The sequence below is a fragment of the Hypanus sabinus genome, chromosome 31 (genome assembly GCF_030144855.1).
Source record: "Hypanus sabinus isolate sHypSab1 chromosome 31, sHypSab1.hap1, whole genome shotgun sequence".
NCBI lineage: Eukaryota > Metazoa > Chordata > Chondrichthyes > Myliobatiformes > Dasyatidae > Hypanus > Hypanus sabinus.
In genome coordinates this window covers 34,459,924-34,483,105 of record NC_082736.1, presented here as the reverse complement: position 1 = coordinate 34,483,105, position 23,182 = coordinate 34,459,924, and the positions used below count along the sequence as shown (strand labels likewise).

General features: G+C 53.4%; 1 protein-coding gene across 1 annotated transcript; it reads left to right on the top strand.

The window, feature by feature from the left end:
- The first annotated feature begins 7,146 nt into the window (after nt 1–7,146).
- On the top strand, nt 7,147–22,875 carry naa40 (N-alpha-acetyltransferase 40, NatD catalytic subunit). The gene is made up of 8 exons (XM_059955389.1): nt 7,147–7,296; nt 7,949–8,044; nt 8,480–8,532; nt 9,327–9,422; nt 12,951–13,112; nt 18,516–18,599; nt 18,757–18,834; nt 22,302–22,875. Exons 1-8 carry the CDS (start codon nt 7,291–7,293, stop codon nt 22,441–22,443), a joined length of 717 nt encoding a protein of 238 aa, XP_059811372.1. The 5' UTR covers nt 7,147–7,290; the 3' UTR covers nt 22,444–22,875.
- Nucleotides 22,876–23,182: the final 307 nt, after the last annotated feature.

The following is a 23,182-nucleotide window of genomic DNA, read 5'->3' as shown; positions in this document are numbered from 1 at the left end:
GAATACACACATACAACTACATGCACAAACATAGAAACACTTACAGAAAACCATATATAGACACACAGAGACACAAACATACACAGACACAAAATTGAATTGAATTGACTTCATTTCTTACAGCCTTCATATACATGAAGAGTAAAAATCTTTACATTACTTCTCTGTCTAGATGTGCAATGTATAGTAATTTATAATAAATATTATGTACAACAGGACAGTCAATATAACACAGAAATACAGTTGTGTCCGTGTGAGTTAATCAGTCTGATGGCCTGGTGGAAGAAGCTGTCCCGGAGCCTGGTGGTCCTGGCTTTCATGCTGCGGTACCGATTCCCGGATGGTAGCAGCTGGAACAGTTTGTGGTTGGGGTGACTCGGGTCCCCAATGATCCCTCAGGCCCTTTTTACACACCTGTCTGTGTAAATGTCCTGAATGGTTCACATCTACAGATGGGCTGGGCTGCCCGCACCACTCTCTGCAGAGTCCTGTGATTGAGGGAGGTACAGTTCCCATACCAGGCAGTGATGCAGCCAGTCAGGATGCTCTCAATTGTGCCCCTGTAGAAAGTTCTTGGGATTTGGGGGCCCATACAAATCTTCCTCAACCGTCTGTGTGCCATTTTCACCACACAGCCAGTGTGTACAGACCACGAGATCCTCGGTGATGTTTATGCTGAGGAACTCAAAGCTGTCCACCCTCTCAACCCCAGATCCATTGATGTCAATAGGGGTTAGCCCATCTCCATTCCACAACCAGCTCCTTTGTTTTTGCGACATTGAGGAAGAGGTTGTTTCAGGGTGATGACTTCTTCCCTGCAGGCCGCCTTGTTATTATTTGAGATAAGGCCAATCAGTGTAGTGTTGTCAGCAAATTTAATTATCAGATTGGAGCTGTGGGTGGCGACACAGTCATGGGTATACAGAGAGTAAAGGAGGGGGCTCTGAGGGGCATCTGTGTTGAGTATCAGAGGGGCGGATGTGAGGGAGCCCACTCTGACCACCTGCCGGTGATCTGACAGGAAGTCCAGGATCCAGCTGCACAAGGCAGGGTGAAGGCCGAGGTCTCTGAGCTTCTTGTCGAGCCTGGAGGGAATCATGGTGTTGAATGCTGAACTGTAGTCCAAGAGCAGCATTCTCACGTAAGCTTCCCTCTTCCCCAGATGTGTAAGGACGGTGTGAAGAGCTGTGGCTATTGAGTCATCGGTTGATCGGTTGTGTTGGTCAGCGAATTGTAGGGGGTCCTGTGTGGGTGGTAGAAAGCTGCAGATGTACTAGACCAGCCTCTCAAAGCATTTGCTTATTATTGAGGTGAGTGTGACAGGACGCCAGTCGTTCAGACATGTTGCCTTGGTCTTTTTAGGTTCAGGGACAATGTTTTGAAGCAGGAGGGCACTCCGCATCACAAGAGGGAGAGATTAAACATACCTGTAAAGAAATCTGTCAGTTGTGCCGCGCACATCCTGAGTATCCACGCTGGGAGGCCGTCCGGTCCCGCGGCCTCATGACTCGCCGCTCGTCGGAAACATCTGCGTACTTCGGCCTCAGAGATGACCAAGGTGCAGGTCACGTCGGTGGCTCTCCTCGGGAGTCAGTGTTGGCGACATCAAACCCAGCGTAAAAACAGATTTAGCTCATCTGGGACGGAGGCAGTGATGTTAGAAACTCCACTGCGTTTAGCTTTGAAGTCTGAGACAGTGTGCAGACCTAGACATAAGCTGCGTGCGCTGTTGGTGGAAAGTTGTGGTTTTGATCTTGCCCCTTTGTTGTCATTTTGCTGCCTTGATGACCTTGCGCAAATCGTAGCTGCGTTTCCCGAGTTCCCGCTGGTTACCAGCAATGTCTGCTCTGTCTCACACGGGTAGTGCTGTACGCACGGAGCTGTTGATCCAGGTTCGGGTAGACCCTGACCGACATCCTCGATGCTCTTCCAGATGAAGCCTTGTGACCCTTCCGTGAACTCGGAGACATCCTCATCGCGGAAAACAACCTAGTTGACGTTATCAAAGCAGTCCTGTAGCATGGAGGCTGAACGGTTGGGTCAGCAGTGGACGGTTTTCACAACGGCCACCCCTTGTTTCAGCTCTGCCTGGACCCTGGCAGCAGAAAGATGTGACCACTTTCCCCACGGTGGGCGGAGGAGAGCTTTGTAAGCGTTGCGGAAGGGAGACACAAACTCAGAACACGTACCTGGGACTCACAAAGACACAAACACACACAGATGCACAGGCATAAACCAGACAAACACACATACTCACCCAGACCGACAAATACAGACATATACAGTCATACATACAGACACACACACACACAGTCATACATACAGACACAAACACACTCACACACAGACACAGATACACACACTCCCAAAGACACAGACACAAACACACACAGATTGCTAAAACACACACACAATCACGCACAGACCCAAAGACATAAACACACAGACACAAAAATACAAGGACTACATCAGCAGCCTGCTGCCACCCACACTGGACCCCCTAAAACTCGCCTACTGACACAACCGATCAACCGATGACTCAATAGCCACAGCTCTTCACACCGTCCTTACACATCTGGGGAAGAGGGAAGCTGACGTGAGAATGCTGTTCTTGGACTACAGTTCAGCATTCAACACCATGATTCCCTCCAGGCTCGACAAGAAGCTCAGAGACCTCGGCCTTCACCCTGCCTTGTGCAGCTGGATCCTGGACTTCCTGTCAGATCACCGGCAGGTGGTCAGAGTGGGCTCCCTCACCTCCAACCCTCTGACACTCAACACAGATGCCCCTCAGAGCCCCCTCCTTTACTCTCTGTATACCCATGACTGTGTCGCCACCCACAGCTCCAATCTGATAATTAAATTTGCTGACAACACTACACTGATTGGCTTCATCTCAAATAATAACGAGACGGCCTACAGGGAAGAAGTCATCACCCTGACACAGTGGTGTCAAGAAAACAACCTCTCCCTCAAGTTGCAAAATCAAAGGAGCTGGTTGTGGATTACAGGAGGAATGGAGACAGGCTCACCCCTACTGACATGAATGGATCTGGGGTTGAGAGGGTGAACAGCTTCAAGTTCCTCAGCGTACACATCACGGAGGACCTCACGTGGTCTGTACACACTCACGTGTGGTGAAAAATGCACAACAGCGCCTCTTTCACCTCAGATGGTTGAGGAAGTTTAGTATGGGCCTCCCAAATTCTATAAACCTTCTACAGGGGCACAATTGAGAGCATCCTGACTGGCTGCATCACTGCCTGGTATGGGAACTGTACTTCCCTCAATCGCAGGACTCTGCAGAGAGTGGTACGGCCAGCCCAGCACATCTGCAGATGTGAACTTCCCCTATTCAGGACATTTACACAGACAGGTGTGTAAAAAGGGCCTGAGGGATCATTGGGGACCCGAGTTACCCCAACCACAAACTGCAGCATAAGAGCCAGGACCAATAGGCTCCAGGCACACAGACGCAAAAATACACACACACACACACTCTAACACACACAAACAGACAGTCACACATACACACACAAAGTTAATCATTCACACACAGATGCATACATACAGACACAAACACACACACTCACAAACAGGCACAGAAAGACACAGACACACAGTTACTCATACAAAGACACTCAGAGACAGACAGACACACACACACACACACACACAAAACACTCACACAGAAAAAACACTCACTGAAACATAGACAGACAGACACACACACGCAGACTCAAAAATACAGACACACTCACAGGTTCACACACAGACACAGACATGCACACATGCAGTCAGACACACATGGACAAAGCCAGACACAGACACAAAAAGACAGACCCGGACAAACACACACACAAAAACACTCACCCACACACACAGACACGTGCATACACACAAAGTCACTCACTGACACACAGACACACACACGCACAAAGACAAACACATAAATACAAAGTCACTCACGTACATTTCCACACAGGCCCAAACACACACACACAATCGAAGAAGTTGGGTCATGGGCAGAGTTTGATCAGAAAGAGGACCTTGGGCCCATCCATTTGATGCTGAACTGTTATTCTGCCAACCTTCACTGGGTCATATCCTCCACACCCCCGCCCACCCCCATCTACCTGCCTACCCAACCTTCTGGCAACTGTTGCAACTGAACTGCCATCGCTGGCAGGAGACAGTGCTGGATCTGAAGCCACAATCTCCAGGTCCCCGACGGGCCCTTCAAGTCACAGAATACTCCCGCTGACGTTGGACAGTCTGGGCTCCTGTGAGCAGCAGCGAAGGAGGCCGCAGAGTTTTGGACACATGCTAAACACCAGCCTGTTCTCCGTGCGTGAGTGGGTGCCTGATGGACTGTTTGCTGGAGGGGTGGGGGGGGAGTCACCTGCCTACCTGCAGCGAGCGGGTTTGTAAATTTGGCAGGAGCAAAGGATGTTGGGAATGGAGAGGGGGGAGGCCGCGGGAGGGGTGTGGGTCGGGTGGCAAAGCAGCGCTATGGGTAGAAGGGTGGTGGGGGTGCAGACACACCCATCTTTGAGACTCCAGGCAAAGTCATTTGACTCCAAACAATTGGTTTATTGATCATTACAGAATCTCTCTGGTGCTTCCCGCTCCCTCCCCCTCCCTTCCCCCTTTTCCCGACCATGATTCCCCCTCTCCCTGCCCCCTTCCCACTCCCAGTCCACAATAGAGACCCATACCAGAATCTGGTTTATCATCACTCACACATCATAAAATTCGTTCTTTTTTAAGTGGCAGCAGTACAGTGTAATACTTAAAATTACTCAAGTTCTCTGCATAAGGCTTGGGCATCCCAGCCATCACCCTGCCTTAAATGTATCCAGTGATGACGTCCACAGCTGCCTGCGGCAATGAATCCCAGATTCAACACTCTACGGCTAAAGAAATTCCTCTTCATTGCCATTCTATCGTGAGGCTGTGTCCTCTGGTCTTATACCATCAGAAACATCCTCTCCACATCCACTCTATCTGTGCCCTCTGGTCCTAGACTCCCCCAACTATAGGAAACATCCTCTCCACATCCACTCTATCTGTGCCCTCTGGTCCTAGACTCCCCCACTACAGGAAACATCCTCTCCACATCCACTCTATCTGTGTCCTCTGGTCCCAGACTCCCCCACTACAGGAAACATCCTCTCCACATCCACTCTATCTGTGTCCTCTGGTCCTAGACTCCGCCACTATAGGAAACATCCACTCCACATCCACTCTATCTGTGCCCTCTGGTCCCAGACTCCCCCACTACAGGAAACATCCTCTCCACATCCACTCTATCTGTGTCCTCTGGTCCTAGACTCCGCCACTATAGGAAACATCCACTCCACATCCACTCTATCTGTGCCCTCTGGTCCTAGACTCCCCCAACTATAGGAAACATCCTCTCCGCATCCACTCTATCTGTGCTCTCTCGTCCTAGACTCCCCCACTATAGGAAACATCCTCTCCACACCCACTCTATCGAGACCCTTCAGCAATCAATATGTTTCAATGACTTTCCCCCCACCCCTCATTCTTCTGAATTCCATGAATACAGACCCTGAGGCATCAAACGCTCTTCATATGACAAGGCATTCGATTCTGGAATCGTTTCCGTGAACCTCCTTTGAATCCTCTCCAATGTCAGCACATCCGTTCGAAGATAAGGGGCCCAAAACTGCTCACAATACTCCAAGTGAGGTCTCACCACTGCTTTATAAAGCCTCAATATTATATCCTGGCTTTTGTATTCTGGTCCCCTTGAAATGAATGCTAACATTGCATTTGCCTTCCTCACCACAGACTCAACCTGCAAGTTAACCTTCAGGGAATCCTGCACGAAGACTCCCAAATCCTTTTCACCTCAGAGTTTTGAATTATTTTAAAATGATTTAGTGATACTTTGTAGAAATTGCCCTTTGGGCCCAGCGAGGCAGACTGCCCAGCAGCTTACTGATTTCACACCTAGCCTAATCACAGGGCGACTTGCAGTGACCAGTTACTCTCCCGACTGTTCTGTGTGTGGAAACCCGCGCGGTCACGGGATGGGCTGTACAGACCCATGTAATGAAGACAGCGGATTGAACGGCAAACTCCAACACCCCAGGTGCAAAAGCATCGCGCTAACCGCCACGAGGCTGGTAAAAGCATGACTGAGGAATCAGACCTGTGGAGGGGGGAAAGTTACCTGGGGAAGAGAGAAGGGGTGAGAGTCCCAGAGGTGAGGGAAGAGAGAAGCTGCAGGTTCCTCATAGGTGGAGTGGGGGAGGAAGAATGATAGGCTCATCATCCACAGGGGAGACACACGGTTCATACCCTGAGTGAGAATTACAGGTTCATGCCCTGTAGAGAGGGTTAACGTTCAGCGTTCACGGTCCTGGGGTTTGAGGTCAGGGTTCATGGACCAGGTTAGGAGTTTCAAGGTCATGTTAGGAACAAGAGTTCAGGGTCCATTGCCCAGCATAGGGGTTAGAGGAACACGCACAAAATGATGGAGTACCCCTTTCCATAGATGCTGCCTGGCCTGCTGAGTTCCTCCAGCATTTTGTGTGTGTTGCTTGGATTTCCAGCATCTGCAGATTTTCTCTCGTTTGTGGTAGGGGTTAGAGGTCAAGGTTGACAGTGCAGAGTAGGGGTTAGGTCAGAGAGCAGGGGCCAGGGCTCATGCCTCACAGTAGGGGTCAGAAAGCCGGGTAATAGGTTAGAGGTTAGGGTTCATGGTCCAAGATAGCGAGTAGAGCTCAGGGTTCAAAGCCCAGGGTAGGGGTCAGAAAGCAGGTCAGGGTACGTGGTTCAGGGTAGGAGTTAGATTTCAAAGTTCATGGTCCAAAGTAGGGGTCAGAGGTCAGGGTAGGAACTCGAGGTCATGATTCACGGTCCAGGGTAAGGTTTAGAGCTCAAGGTTCATAGCCCATGGTGGGTGAACTGCTCCTCAGTTATGATGAGCGAACGCCGGAGACGCGAAGACAGGAAGATCAAATTTTTCATCCAGCCATACGCATGTATACCACCAAATGAGACAACCTTCCTCCGGACCAAGGAGCACAGCACAGTACAAATGACTCACACAAATAACACAAAGCAATACAACCACTAACAGGTTAATAAATAATAACGTACATTTATTCCAGCCTTTACACCTACCCCGCCACTCTTGCTCCTCCTGGGGGCCCGGCGACGCGTCGGACTCGGCGAGGACGGACCGGAAGTGGCGGAGGTTCGGCGGGGACGGACCGGAAGTGTCGACCTCCCGCGGCCGATGGTTTTGAACTCGCCATGGGGGTGAGTGAGTGAGTGAGGGGAGGGGGAAAGGAGGGAGGGTTACGGATACGGGTAGATGAGCGGTGAGGGAAGGCAGAGTTGCAGGACGAGGGGAAAAAAGGGGTTTGGGTGGGCGGCGAGGGACGGGAAGAGGGGGGGCGGGACTGGACGGGAGTAGGTGTGAGGGAAGGGGTAGGAGTTGTGAGGGAAAGGGTTGGAGGGGAGGAGGAGTTGAGGGAAGAAGGAGGGAAGGGGTAGGTGTGAGAGAAAGGGTTGGAGGGGCAAAAGGGGTAGGTGTGAGAGAAAGGGTTGGAGGGGCAAAAGGAGGGAAGAGGTAGGAAGTGTGAGGAAAAGTGTTGGAGGGGAGGAGTTGAGGGAAGGGGTAGGCGGTGTGACGGAAATGGTGGGAGGCAAGGAGGAGTGAGGGGAGGGTTTGGAGTGGAGGAAGAGTGAAGATGGGGTGGGGGTGAGGGGATGGGGAGAGGAGAGTGAGGGCAGAGGGATGGGAAAGGGGTAGGTGAAGGGGAGGGATAGATCGGAGTATGAGGGATAAGGGTCGGGGCGGAGGGATATGAAAAGAGGGTGGGTGTAGGGGCCAGGGTGCAAGGTGAGAGATGGGGTGGGGGGAGTCTGGATGACGGACAACCCACCCACCTTTGCGTTGGCTCTCCAGAGAAAGTCGTCCAGAGCAAAAGAGAAAAAGCAGAAGAGGTTGGAGGAGAGGGCGGCCATGGACGCCATCTGTGCCAAAGTGGAGTCGGCAAACAAGGTGGGACCTGGGTGGGGAAAGGAGAGGGCAGATGCAGGAGGGAGAGAGAATACACCCCCACCCTTTCTCGCTGGAATCCGGCACCCCTCCAAGTTTTGCCCACTCAACTGGCGGGAGCCTTTACCCCCTGCTCTTCTTTGCAACCCACGGCACCCCAGGGTGAGATGTAGCGACCCAGCCAGAGAGGGAGCAATTGACCTCGGCTCTCTGTGCCTTAGTACGCCTGCAGTGGGGAATGGTTGGTGGGGTTATCCATGAGAACATGCCATCCAGGACAGACTGCTGGCTTTCTCTAGTTCGGCTGCCCCAGCTCAGTGGGTTTTGAGAGTTCAGGGCAGGTCATGCCTCGGGGGGGGGGGGGTGGGGGGGTGGTGGGAGGGAAGGGTGGGGCATCACAGGAGAAATTTAACTCCTCCTCCTGTTTCCCCCCTAAAGCTTGAAGATCCCTTGGCGCCTTTCCCTGCCTTCAGGAAATACGACAGGAACGGGTAAGGTTGGGGCGTTCGTGCTGCATGTTCCCAGTGCTGATCAACCCCCCCCCCCCCCCCACCTTCCCTGCAGCCCTAAAACCCACCCCCACTGTCACCTGCCAGGCTCTCATTTCTTTCAAGGGATCCCATTTGAGTTGCACAAAGCAACGGGGTATTTCGTACACTCAACGGTGTCTCACAATCCCTCTGTCTGGAGGAGATCTGTACAGTGACCGGTGTCCCTTAGTCTTTCTCGGGAGATCTGTACACTGGCCAGCATCTCACATTCCCTCTCTCTCAGGTCATCTGTACACAGATCAGTGTCTCAGTCCGTCTCTCTCAGGGGAGATCTGTACACTGACTGGTGTCTCTCAGTCCCTGTTTATCAGAAGATACCTGTATACTGATATTTTTTTCCCTCTAAACAAAAGCTGCACTGAAGGAAGTTGCTTCTCCCAGTATTCCCTGCCTCGTCAATCCTGCAGTCCTTGCCACTCTGCACGTTTCAATCCACTGAGGACCAGACCAGGATCGGGAGCAGATACTGTAACTAACCGAACGAGGAGTGTCTCGGACTGTAACCTCAGGGGTTAACTGTTTCTGCACCCGGTCATCCGCTAGTAGGTGATGAATGCTGCCTCAGTAACTGATCTCAGCAGGGATGGAGTGGAAATGACTGCCTGTCCGAGGGGGAAGGGGGGAAATCTGCGCACTATGACCTCCACACCACCCCCTCAACCCCCATCCCCCTCTGTTCTTGCCACCTTCGCTTTCTTCAGCCCTCACTTCTCTCACTGTCCTCTCTCGTCCAGAGTGAACGTACTGATCGAGTGCAAGCGCGCGTCAGAGCTGGACAGCAGCACCGTGGAGTGGGCCGTGGACCTGACCAGGACCAATATGCAGGCCATGTGAGTGAGAGCCCGGACGTTGCATGCCGCTGACGCTCGGTCAGGCGATAGACAGAGATGTCAGTAGGTAATTCAGCCAACCGTCGCTCAGTGGTGCGGTCCGTAGAGGGTGCGTCTCAGATTAACGGGGGGGGGGCTCCCTTTAGGACAGATGTGAGGAGGAATTTCGTCAACCGGAGGCTGGTGAATCTGTGCAATTCATTACTACAGACGGCTGTGGAGGCCAAATCGTTGGGGATATTTAAAGCCGAGGTTGATATGGTCTTGGTTGGTATGCCAGCACTGATTTGTCAAATTGTCCGATCACACACTCCCGGGGTCAGACACAGAGTGAATCTCCCTCCACACCGTCCCATCGCACACTCCCGGGGTCAGACACAGAGTGAAGCTCCCTCTACACCGTCCCATCACACACTCCCGGGGTCAGACACGGAGTGAATCTCCCTCCACACCGTCCCATCACACACTCCCAGGGTCAGACACGGAGTGAATCTCCCTCCACACCGTCCCATCACACACTCCCGGGGTCAGACACGGAGTGAATCTCCCTCCACACCGTCCCATCACACACTCCCAGGGTCAGACACGGAGTGAATCTCCCTCCACACCGTCCCGTCACACGCTCCCGGGGTCAGACACGGAGTGAATCTCCCTCCACACCGTCCCATCACACACTCCCGGGGTCAGACACAGAGTGAATCTCCCTCCACACCGTCCCATCACACACTCCCAGGGTCAGACACGGAGTGAATCTCCCTCCACACCGTCCCATCACACACTCCCGGGTTCAGACACAGAGTGAAGCTCCCTCCACACCGTCCCATCGAACACTCCTGGGGTCAGACACAGAGTGAATCTCCCTGCACGCCGTCCCATCACACACTCCCGGGGTCAGACAGAGAGTGAAGCTCCCTTCACACACTCCCGGTGTCAGACACAGAGTGAAGCTCCCTCCACACGGTCCCATCACACACTCCCGGGGTCAGACACAGAGTGAATATCCCTCCACACCATCCCATCATACACTCCCAGGGTCAGACATAGAGTGAAGCTCCCTCTACACCGTCCCATCACACACTCCCGGGTTCAGACACAGAGTGAAGCTCCCTCCACACCGTCCCATCGAACACTCCTGGGGTCAGACACAGAGTGAATCTCCCTGCACACCGTCCCATCACACACTCCAGGGGTCAGACACAGAGTGAATCTCCCTGCACGCCGTCCCATCACACACTCCCGGGGTCAGACACAGAGTGAATCTCCCTGCACGCCGTCCCATCACACACTCCCGGGGTCAGACAGAGAGTGAAGCTCCCTTCACACACTCCCGGTGTCAGACACAGAGTGAATCTCCCTGCACGCCGTCCCATCACACACTCCCGGGGTCAGACAGAGAGTGAAGCTCCCTTCACACACTCCCGGTGTCAGACACAGAGTGAAGCTCCCTCCACACGGTCCCATCACACACTCCCGGGGTCAGACACAGAGTGAAGCTCCCTCCACACCGTCCCATCACACACTCCCGGGTTCAGACACAGAGTGAAGCTCCCTCCACACCGTCCCATCACACACTCCCGGGGTCAGACACAGAGTGAATCTCCCTGCACGCCGTCCCATCACACACTCCCGGGGTCAGACAGAGAGTGAAGCTCCCTTCACACACTCCCGGTGTCAGACACAGAGTGAAGCTCCCTCCACACGGTCCCATCACACACTCCCGGGGTCAGACACAGAGTGAATATCCCTCCACACCATCCCATCATACACTCCCAGGGTCAGACATAGAGTGAAGCTCCCTCCACACCGTCCCATCACACACTCCCGGGTTCAGACACAGAGTGAATCTCCCTCCACAGCGTCCCATTGCACACTCCAGATAGCGTGGAACTGCTTTGTTGTGCTGGACAAAATGAGGAAAACTGCTGTAGAGAGATTGTCAGATACATTGGAGGAGGTGCGGAGGGTGTCCCGAATGTCTGAGTGAGTGGCTGATTCAGTGTGGGGGCTTCTCCTGGAGTTTTTACACGGGTCTGACTGCATTTTTGCGTGGCTTCTTGCTGTGGGAGCTGCCAACCCCAAAAGAAGGGAGAGAATTACCGTTGTTCTCTGGCTAACGTCTGGACAACTCCCCTTCCTCCTGCCTCGTCCTGTCTCTGGGCCAGTGCAGAAGCATTTTGGGCATCTCAACCTGGGAATTCTTCAAGATCGACGGAGCTTTTCCCAGCGTTGGAATGCCGAAGGGGACTGTGGACTGTTGACTGGATCCCTTGTGCAGCGTGCTGTTTACAGGCTGGCCCGGACCGTCCGCGATGTGACCCAGCTCCAGTCGGAATCCCGGAACCTCAGGGCGGCTGGACCAACGGCATCTGCTGACGCCGCAGGAGCTGACAAACTGCCGGAGGTTCCCAGCTCTTCCATCCCGGAACAACACTCGCTCCAGGACTTAATCAGCATACGCTGCTGCCTCGATTTCTCGCTTCGGGCTGTCGCGTCGCCAAACTGCGCCGGTCCGTGACGGCGGCCCGTTTCGGTGGCTGGACGATGAACAGGGGTGCGAAGCTTCCTTGCGCCCTGGAACGGTGCTCGGAGGACACGGGTGGGGTAGGCAGCATTCTGGCCTTGGGAGCGAGACGTGCAAAGACGTGACGTTAGCCGAGACCCCTCGACTGACTGCCCGGTGCAGCAACCCGTCAGCACCTTCCCTCCACTTCCTAGCCCTTGTCCACCGTCCCGACACGCCATGGTAGTCTGTGTCTCCACCTGTGGCTGAGAGAGGTCCCCAGTGGAAGTCCCTTTACGAGGGAGTTCTTCCCATGCACCTGGGGGTGGAGACTGCTCCCTGTAACAAGTTCCTTGGTTTGTACATGGTTCTGCCAGCCACATGTCGCTTCTGCAGGCTGGAGGAGACCGTGTACCACATGTACCTGGAGTGTACGAGGCTGCAGCCCCTTTCTGCATGTCTGTGAGGGCTGCTCCTTCTGGTTACACTTCAGCGATCGTCCTGTGAGGAGGGGAGCAAGGAGGGATGAGGGTGCCTTTGTCAAGTTGCTCCCGGGGCTGGCGATAACAGCTATCTGGAAGTGGGTGGCTGTGGGATCTGCCCAGGCAGACTGCCTGGCAATTTTTAGGGGGTGTGTCCGTGCTCGGGTAACCATTGAGAGGGGCTGGCACTGTCCACAGCAACCATAGTGGCGTTCCGGGACCATTGGGTTCCGCAGGGAATCGGTGCCATCATCAATAGAACAGTACAGTAATTGTGTTGGTCACAGTTGTCTGTATATCTTTGTAGGTACTGCATTTGTAATAAAAGATATCTTGTTTGAAAAATAAAGCCAGTTCTCATCCCATCACACGCTCCCGGGCATCTGGCACGGGGACAGCCGGCTGCGTTCCCACTGCCTGACGTGTTTGCTTTGTGCTGTAGACGGTTTAGGAGGAGGGGTGGTGGTGTGGGGGGAGGTGGGGTGCGGGGAGGGGGGGGCGTGTCCCAAGGCCGGCCAGCTCGCTGCCACTCCGCTCTCCCTCCAGGTACGAGCAGAGCGAGTGGGGTTGGAAGGATCGCGAGAAGCGGGAAGAAATGACGGACGAGCGCGCCTGGTACCTGGTGGCCCGCGACGGAGGGGGCAAGCAGCCGGCCGCCTTCTCCCACTTCCGCTTCGACGTGGATTGTGGGGAGGAGGTTCTGTACTGGTATGGTAACCGCAGGAAACCTCCCCTCTCCCCCCACCCCCCACCCCACCCCCGGGAGGTAAAGACTGGCTTTATTTACATCGAGGCACCCGCAGAGAGCTTGCCCCCCTTTTGGTATCACTCCCATCCCAGCTACTCTGCATTGGCTTCCTGTGACTTTCAGAGTTGATTTTAAAGTTCTTTTACTTGTTTTAAAGATCTGAATGACCTGGGACTGAAGTACATCACAGAAATCGTTTTCGTTTCATAGTCCTGCTCGAGCTATCAGGTCTTCTTCTGCCGGTCTCTTTAACTTTAAACAATCTCCCTCAAAAGACACTTGGCAGGTCAGCTTTTTTTGAACTACGCTCCTGAACTGTGGCATTCAATACCTAAAACTATCAGGAACATGGACTCAGCTGACACTTTTAAACACCAGCTCAACACCTATTCATTTTTTTTGTTTTGTCTTTGATTTTCGTGTTCGTAACCCATCCCATTGTAAAACACTTGGAACTGCATCGTCTGTACGGTGTCATATAGAGACATACAGCGCAGAAGCAGGCCTTTCGGCCCATCTAGTCTCTGCTGAACCATTTAAACTAACTTCCCATCGACATGCACTGGGACCACCCCTGCATACCACCCCCCCCCCCTTCCATGTGCCTATTCAAACTTCTCTTAACTGTGAAATCTAGTTCGCCTGCACCACTTGCGCTGGCAGCTTGTTCCACACTCTCACCAAAGAAGCTCCCCCTCATCTTCCTCTGAAATTTCTCACCTTTCACCCATAACCTCTAGTTGCAGTCCCACCCAACTCCAATGGAAAAAGCCCGCTTGGATTTACCCTATCTATACCCCGCAGAATTTTGTGTCCCTCTATAAATCTCTTCTCAACCTTCTGCATTTCAAGGAATAAAGTCCTCACTGATTCCATCTTTCCTTGTAACTCGGGTCCTCAAGACCCAGCAACGTCCTTGTAAATTTTCTCTGTACTCTTTCAAACTTGTTTACATCATTCCTGTAGGTCAGTGACCAAAGCTGCACACAATACTCCAAAGTAGGCCACACAGCATCTTATACAACACCAACATAATATCCCATTTCCTGTACCCGCTACTCTGATTTGAGAAGGCCAATGAGCCAAAAGGGCCAACAACCCTGACTGATCAAAAAACTAGGAAACAGCCGTGAAGAATCGGAGTGTGACGGTATCCCTGAGTCTCCACCCGGGACTTGCCTGACTGACAGGAATGAAAACCGAGAGGAAGCTACTGACACGATGGAGGAAGCCCTGAACACCGACGGGGATGGAGGATCTTCACCGGTGCCCCAAACGCCAGAGGCGTAAGGAGCAGTGACTAACTCCCCAAGGAGCAAGGCTGACCAACACTCCAGCCACTAACCCATGATGGATTCTGGTGTTTAAATCCAAGGTTCTTCCTGGAGGCAAGAGACACGAAACCTGTTGCTTCCGAATCATTTGTTGAGTTGATCGAAGCCGAAGTGGGCAGGGAAACACCTTCCCACAATCTCCCCTCGTCCCCCACCCTCTCTCCACACCTCCTTCCCACAATCTCCCCTCGTCCCCCACCCTCTCTCCACACCTCCTTCCCACTATCTCCCCTTGTCCCCCACCCTCTCTCCACACCTCCTTCCCACTATCTCCCCTTGTCCCCCACCCTCTCTACACACCACCTTCCCACAATCTCCCCTTGTCCCCCACCCTCTCTACACACCTCCTTCCCACAATCTCCCCTCTCCCCTCCACACACCTCCTTCCCACAATCTCCCCTTGTCCCCCACCACACCTCCTTCCCACAATCTCCCCTCTCTCCTCCACACATCACCTTCCCACATCTCCCCTCGTCCCCCACCCTCTCTCCACACCTCCTTCCCACAATCTCCCCTCGTCCCCCACCCTCTTTCCACACCTCCTTCCCACTATCTCCCCTTGTCCCCCACCCTCTCTCCACACCTCCTTCCCACTATCTCCCCTTGTCCCCCACCCTCTCTACACACCACCTTCCCACAATCTCCCCTTGTCCCCCACCCTCTCTACACACCTCCTTCCCACAATCTCCCCTCTCCCCTCCACACACCTCCTTCCCACAATCTCCCCTTGTCCCCCACCACACCTCCTTCCCACAATCTCCCCTCTCTCCTCCACACATCACCTTCCCACATCTCCCCTCTCCCCCACCCTCTCTCCACACCTCCTTCCCACAATCTCCCCTGTCCCCTCCACACACCTCCTTCCCACAATCTCCCCTTGTCCCCCACCCTCTCTCCACACCTCCTTCCCACAATCTCCCCTCTCTCCTCCACACATCACCTTCCCACATCTCCCCTCTCCCCCACCCTCTCTCCACACCTCCTTCCCACAATCTCCCCTTGTCCCCCACCCTCTCTACACACCACCTTCCCACAATCTCCCCTTGTCCCCCACCCTCTCTACACACCTCCTTCCCACAATCTCCCCTGTCCCCTCCACACACCACCTTCCCACAATCTCCCCTCGTCCGCCACCCTCTCTCCACACCTTCCCACAATCTCCCCTCTCTCCTCCACACACCACCTTCCCACAATCTCCCCTCGTCCGCCACCCTCTCTACACACCTCCTTCCCACAATCTCCCCTCTCCCCTCCACACACCACCTTCCCACAATCTCCCCTCGTCCGCCACCCTCTCTCCACACCTCCTTCCCACAATCTCCCCTTGTCCCCCACTTCCTTCCCACATCTCCCCTCTCCCCTCCACACACCACCTTCCCACAATCTCCCCTCGTCCGCCACCCTCTCTCCACACCTCCTTCCCACAATCTCCCCTTGTCCCCAACTTCCTTCCCACATCTCCCCTCTCCCCTCCACACACCACCTTCCCACAATCTCCCCTCGTCCGCCACCCTCTCTCCACACCACCTTCCCACAATTTCCCCTCGTCCGCCACCCTCTCTCCACACCTCCTTCCCACAATCACCCCTTGTCCCCCACTTCCTTCCCACATCTCCCCTCTCCCCTCCACACACCACCTTCCCACAATCTCCCCTCGTCCGCCACCCTCTCTCCACACCTCCTTCCCACAATCTCCCCTCTCTCCTCCACACATCACCTTCCCACATCTCCCCTCTCCCCCACCCTCTCTCCACACCTCCTTCCCACAATCTCCCCTGTCCCCTCCACACACCTCCTTCCCACAATCTCCCCTTGTCCCCCACCCTCTCTCCACACCTCCTTCCCACAATCTCCCCTTGTCCCCCACTCTCTCTCCACACCTCCTTCCCACAATCTCCCCCCTCCACACACCACCTTCCCACAATCTCCCCTCGTCCGCCACCCTCTCTCCACACCTCCTTCCCACAATCTCCCCTTGTCCCCCACTTCCTTCCCACATCTCCCCTCTCCCCTCCACACACCACCTTCCCACAATCTCCCCTCGTCCGCCACCCTCTCTCCACACCTCCTTCCCACAATCTCCCCTTGTCCCCAACTTCCTTCCCACATCTCCCCTCTCCCCTCCACACACCACCTTCCCACAATCTCCCCTCGTCCGCCACCCTCTCTCCACACCTCCTTCCCACAATCTCCCCTTGTCCCCCACTTCCTTCCCACATCTCCCCTCTCCCCTCCACACACCACCTTCCCACAATCTCCCCTCGTCCGCCACCCTCTCTCCACACCTCCTTCCCACAATCTCCCCTCGTCCGCCACCCTCTCTCCACACTTCCTTCCCACAATCTCCCCTCATCCCCCACCCTCTCTCCACACCTCCTTCCCACAATCTCCCCTCGTCCGCCACCCTCTCTCCACACCTCCTTCCCACAATCTCCCCTCGTCCGTCGCCCTCTCTCCACTCCTCCTTCCCACAATCTCCCCTTGTCCCCCACCCTCTCTCCACACTTCCTTCCCACATCTCCGCTCTCCCCTCCACACATCACCTTCCCACAATCTCCCCTCGTCCGCCACCCTCTCTCCACACCTCCTTCCTACAATCTCCCCTCGTCCGCCACCCTCTCTCCACACTTCCTTCCCACATCTCCCCTCCACACACCTCCTTCCCACAATCTCCCCTTGTCCCCCACCCTCTCTCCACACTTCCTTCCCACAATCTCCCCTCTCCCCTCCACACATCACCTTCCCACATCTCCCCTCTCCCCTCCTCACACCTCCTTCCCACAATCTCCCCTTGTCCCCCACCCTCTCCACACTTCCTTCCCACATCTCCCCTCTCCCCTCCACACACCTCCTTCCCACAATCTCCCCTTGTCCCCCACCCTCTCTCCACACTTCCTTCCCACAATCTCCCCTCTGCCCTCCACACATCACCTTCCCACATCTCCCCTCTCCCCTCCACACCACCTTCCCACACTCCCCTCTGCCCTCCACACATCACCTTCCCACATCTCCCCTCTCCCCTCCACACCACCTTCCCACAATCTCCCCTTGTCCCCCACCCTCTCTCCACACCTCCTTTCCACCCTCTCCCCTCTTCCCCCACCCTCTCTCCAAACCTCCTTCCCACCATTGCCCCTCTCCCCTCCCTCTGTCCACACACCTCCTTCCCACCATCTCCCCCTCTTACCCCATCTCTCCCCACAGCTCATTCCCACCATCCCCCCTTATCCTCCCTTCCACACCTTCCCATCATCTCCCCTCTTCCCCCATCTCTCCCCACAGCTCATTCCCACCAACTCCCCCTCCCCGCCTTGCCCCCTCCGCCCCTTGCCCCTCCCCAACCTCTCGGAATGAGAGCCTATTGGTTCCCGAGTCTAGGGGCTTGGAGAAGCGACATGGAAGGTTGTAACATCGGAACAGCAAGTTGCTGGTCTCTGTTGCAGGAGTGGCCTCTGTCTCTGTCTCTGTCTCCCTCACTGGGGGTAGGGGAAAAGTCTGGAGTGCTGGGTATTGGGTTGGGGGAAGGGAGAGAGAGCCTGTTACAGAAACCAAGTTGCTGGTCTATGGACTATAGTTTTTGATGGGTTCTAGATCAGTGATTCTGTGGGGGACTTCTTCTGTTGCTTGCCTGTTTGGGCATGGGGGGGTGGTGCACACGTGTGGGGAAGGGGAGGGTTCTGATGTTTCATTCTGTGGGGTTTCACGGTTCATGGGCGTCTGTGAAGAGTAAGAATTTCAGGTTGTATACGATATACCAACATTAAGTTGAACCATTCCACGTGTGTACGTAAAGGCAACTTAAACACAAGCAGATAACTGACTTACTCTGAAAAGAAAATGACATTTAAACCATCTAATGCAAGAATTAAGCTGTCGGATCCAACACCCACAGTCCCCCAACCACCACTATTTATTATCTCCTGTTGGAGTCACGTTTTTGTGCTGCGTAGGACCCAGAGAGTCACAATCGTGTTCTCCTTTTACTCTTGTGTACTGGGAACTGCATTAAACAATCTTGAATCTTTGCAGTTACGAAGTCCAGCTGGAGGCGCGGGTGAGGAGGAAAGGGCTGGGGAAGTTCTTGATGCAGATACTCCAGCTGCTAGCGAACAGGTAATGGCCGCGCGGACGAGCCGGGGAACGCGCGCCGCCCTCCATCCATTTCCCTGCAGAGACCGGGCGCTCCCCCCCCCCACCCCCGTGACCCTGCTGTGTGACCGCCGGTCCAAGGTGCTTTGGCGCTGACTGCTGCCCTCTGCTCTCTCCCCAGCACGCAGATGAAGAAGGTAATGCTGACGGTATTTAAACACAACAGCGGCGCGTATCAGTTCTTCCGAGAGGCGTTGCAGTAAGTCAGATGTCGGGATTGAGTCGCTTCAAAGTTCTCAGACCTATGCCGGCTCTTAGCTCAAGCCCATGTTTCCCTGTAAGCTCTCGGCTTCTCTGTTAAAGATCCCTTCACCAGCTCAATTTCCCAGGCACCCGCCACTCAAAAACAAATGTCCTGCACATAAAGTCATAGGAAAAACAGGCCCTTTGGCCCATCTTGTCCGTGCTGAACCATTTACACTGCTCACTCCCATCAACCTACACCGGGACCGTAGCCCTCCATACCCCTCCCATCCATGTACTTACCCAAACTTCTCTTAAAATGGACAAGGGAGAGCCAGTGGATGTAGTGTACCTGGACTTCCAGAAAGCTTTTGATAAAGTCCCACGTAGGAGATTAGTGGGCAAAAGTAGGGCACATGGTATTGGGGGCAGAGTACTGACATGGATTGAAAATTGGCTGGCTGACAGGAAACAAAGAGTAGTGATTAACGGGTCCCTTTCGGAATGGCAGGCTGTGACTAGTGGGGTACCGCAAGGTTTGGTGCTGGGACCGCAGCTGTTTACAATATACATTAATGATTTAGATGAAGGGATTAAAAGTAACATTAGCAAATTTGCTGATGACACAAAGCTGGGTGGCAGTGTGAAATGTCAGGAGGATGTTATGAGAATGCAGGGTGACTTGGACAGGTTGGGTGAGTGGGCAAATGTATGGCAGATGCAGTTTAATGTGGATAAATGTGAGGTTATCCACTTTGGTGGCAAGTACAGGAAGGCAGATTACTATCTAAATGGAGTCAAGTTAGGAAAAGGGGAAGTACAACGAGATCTAGGCGTTCTTGTACATCAGTCACTGAAAGCTAGCATGCAGGTACAGCAGGCAGTGAAGAAAGCTAATGGCATGCTGGCCTTTATAACAAGAGGAATTGAGTATAGGTCCTTCTGCAGCTGTACAGGGCCCTGGTGAGACCCCACCTGGAGTATTGTGTGCAGTTTTGGTCTCCAAATTTGAGGAAGGACATTCTTGCTATTGAGGGAGTGCAGCGTAGGTTCACAAGGTTAATTCCCGGAATGGCGGGACTGTCATATGTTGAAAGATTGGAGCGACTGGGCTTGTATACACTGGAATTTAGAAGGATGAGAGGGGATCTGATTGAAACATATAAGATTATTAAGGGATGGGACACACTGGAGGCAGGAAGCATGTTCCTGCTGATGGGTGAGTCCAGAACCAGAGGCCACAGTTTAAGAACAAGGGGTAGGCCATTTAGAACAGAGATGCGTAAAAACTTTTTCACCCAGAAAGTGGTGGATCTGTGGAATGCTCTGCCCCAGAAGGCAGTGGAGGCCAAGTCTCTGGATGCATTCAAGAGAGAGTTAGATAGAGCTCTTATAGATAACGGGGTCAAGGGATATGGGGAGAGGGCAGGAACGGGGTACTGATTGTGTATGATCAGCCATGATCACAGTGAATGGTGGTGCTGGCTAGAAGGGCTGAATGGCCTACTCCTGCACCTATTGTCTATTAAACGTTGGAATCGAGCTCGCTTCCACCACTTGGGCTGTCAGCTTGTTCCACACTCTCACCCCCCTCCGGAGAAGTTTGCCTTCATGTTTCCCTTAAATATTTTGCCTTTCACCCTTAACCCATGACCTCTGGTTGTCATCCAACCCAACCCCAGTGGAAAAGCCTGCTTGCTTTTAACCTGTCTATACCCCTCATAATTTTGCATACCCCCATCAAATCTCCCCTCAATCTTTTACGTCTGAAAGAATAGAGCCCTGACCTATTCAGTCTCACCTTCTAACTCGGGTCCTCCAGACCCGGCAACATCCTTGTCAATTCTCTCTGCGCCCTTTCAACCTTATTTGCATCTTTCCTGTGGGTCGGTGACCAAAACTGCACTCAATACTCCAAACCAGGCCTCAACAACTTCAACATCCCATCTCCTGTGCTCAGTACTTTGATTTATGAAGGCCAATGTGCAAAAAGCTCCCTTTACGACCCCATCTACCAGTGCCTATAAAAAGTATTCACTCCCCTTGGAAGTTTTCACGTTTTATTGTTTTACAACATTGAAACACAGTGGATTTAATCTTGTCTTTTTTGACAATGATCAACAGAAAAGGGCTCTTCTGCATCCACACGAATCCATTCTCTGCACATTCTGTGTCTCTCTAACAGCCTCTTTAACAACCACTGTCTTATCTGCCTCCACCATCATCCTTGCCAGCCTGTCCCAGACACCCACCACCCTCCGTGTTTTTTAAAAAAAACTTCCATCACGAATCACCTTCAAACTTTTAACTTCTTACCTTGAAGCTAAATCCTCTACTGTTTGACACTTTTGAGGCCCTCTGTCGGTTAGGGTCACCCATGGGTGTTCCATCTTAACTGTCCAAGTGATACACAAGCCGGGGCAGAACGATGAGGAGAGCGAGGGGTTCCCCCCTCCACCCTCCTGATGAACCCAAGGGAACGGCAGAGACCGACACAGTTTGCCACCAGCAGCGTCGCACGAGTTGCCAGTCAGCATTGAACTCAACTTAGGTTTGCCTCAGGGACTCCAGCTCCGGATTTTTCCCTCGGGGTTCACTCCCGAAGCTTGTCCTTGTAGCTCCTACTTTAATCCTGGTGAGCATCTGCTCCCTCTCCAAAGGCGCCATGTTCAGAACTGCACACATGAACCTAACGTGACATCCTGGCTCTTGTATTCGGGAGCTGTGAGGTAACGTTGCAGCTCTGCGAAACTGGCGAGACCACATTTGACTATTGTGTTCAGTTCTGGTCACCTCATTGTAGGAAGGATGTGGAGGCTTTAGAGAGGGTGCAGAGGAGACTCACCAGGGTGCTGCCTGGATTAGAGAGGGTGCAGAGGAGATTCACCAGGGTGCTGCCTGGATTAGAGAGGGTGCAGAGGAGATTCACCAGGATGCTGCCTGGATTAGAGAGCATGTTTTATGAGGCGAGGCTGAGCGAACTGGGACTTTTCTCTTTAGAGTGAGGGAGGGTGATTTGACAGTGGTGTACATGTCAATAATGGGCACAGGTCGAGTGGACGGCCAGAGGCTTTTCCCCAGGGTGGAAATGGCTGATACGAGGGGACATAATTTTAAGGTGATTGGAGGAATCTGTAGGGGGATGTCGGGAGTAGCTTTTGTTCAGTGCAGAGTGGTGGGTGGTGATACGTCAGAGCCAGGCACGTGGATGATAGAAGCGAGGGAGGGAAGGGTTACACTGATCTTGAAGTGGGTTAAAAGGTTGGGGGCCGAAGGGCCTGTACTGTTCTATCTCTCTTTGTCGTGTGCTGTTCTCCATACTCAATGCCCCGACCGATGAAAGCCGGTGTGTCTCTCCCACCATCCACTTGTGCAGAGAGCTATGGATCCCTCTGTACATAAAGCGGGGGCTCCCTGCACCGAAGGCAGCCCGCCCTGCCAGGCCACGTGCTCACCCTGCCGCTCTCTCTCCCTCCTCCCCAGGTTCGACATCGACGAGTCCTCGCCCAGCCTCTCTGGCTGCTGCACGGACGACTGCTCCTACGAGATCCTGAGCCGGAGGACCAAGTTCGGAGAGCACCCCCACCGGCACGGCAGCCCGCACTGTGGGGGCTGCTGCCACTGAGGGGGGGCCCCCCTTCTGCCCTCCCACCCCCGGTGGGGTGGGGAGGGCGGAGAAAAGGCCACTGAGTCACCCCATGGGAACGTGGATGGTCCGAGAGTGCATGGGAATACCTGACAACCTTTTTTTATAAATGTTTTGTTCTTTTACCGCACATCCATCTATATATATTATATATACTGTGAAAGTGACCTAGCCTCTCACTGCCGGAGCCGTTCGAGTCTACCCCTGGTTGGGCAAGCTGAATCTCGCTTCAGATCTGGGTAATGTGTGGCATAGTCCCTCTGGAATACATTTTAATTTCCAGACGAAAAGGCCTCACTTTTTTTTACAAGTAAAGAAGAAATCGAATTAACGAGAGACCAGCAAATTACATTCACGACAAACTTGAACTGTTCCTAGCATTCAGTTTTTAAATAAATTGCATTTCTCCTAGTTTGTCCAGTCAGTGGTCATTTTACTAGGTACACCTGCTTGTCGGTGCAAGTATCCAATCAACCAATCGTGTGGCAGCAGCTCGATGCATTAAAGCATGCTGGCACGGTCAAGAGGTTCAGACCAAATGTCAGAATGGGGAAGAAATGGGATCTGAGTGACTTTGATTGTTGGTGCCAGATGGGGTGGTTTGAGTATCTCAGAAACTGCTGAGCTGGGATTTTCGTGCACAACCGTCTCTAGAATTTACAGAGAATGGTGTGGAAAAACACCAAAAAAATTCAGTGAGCATCAGTTCTGTGGGCAG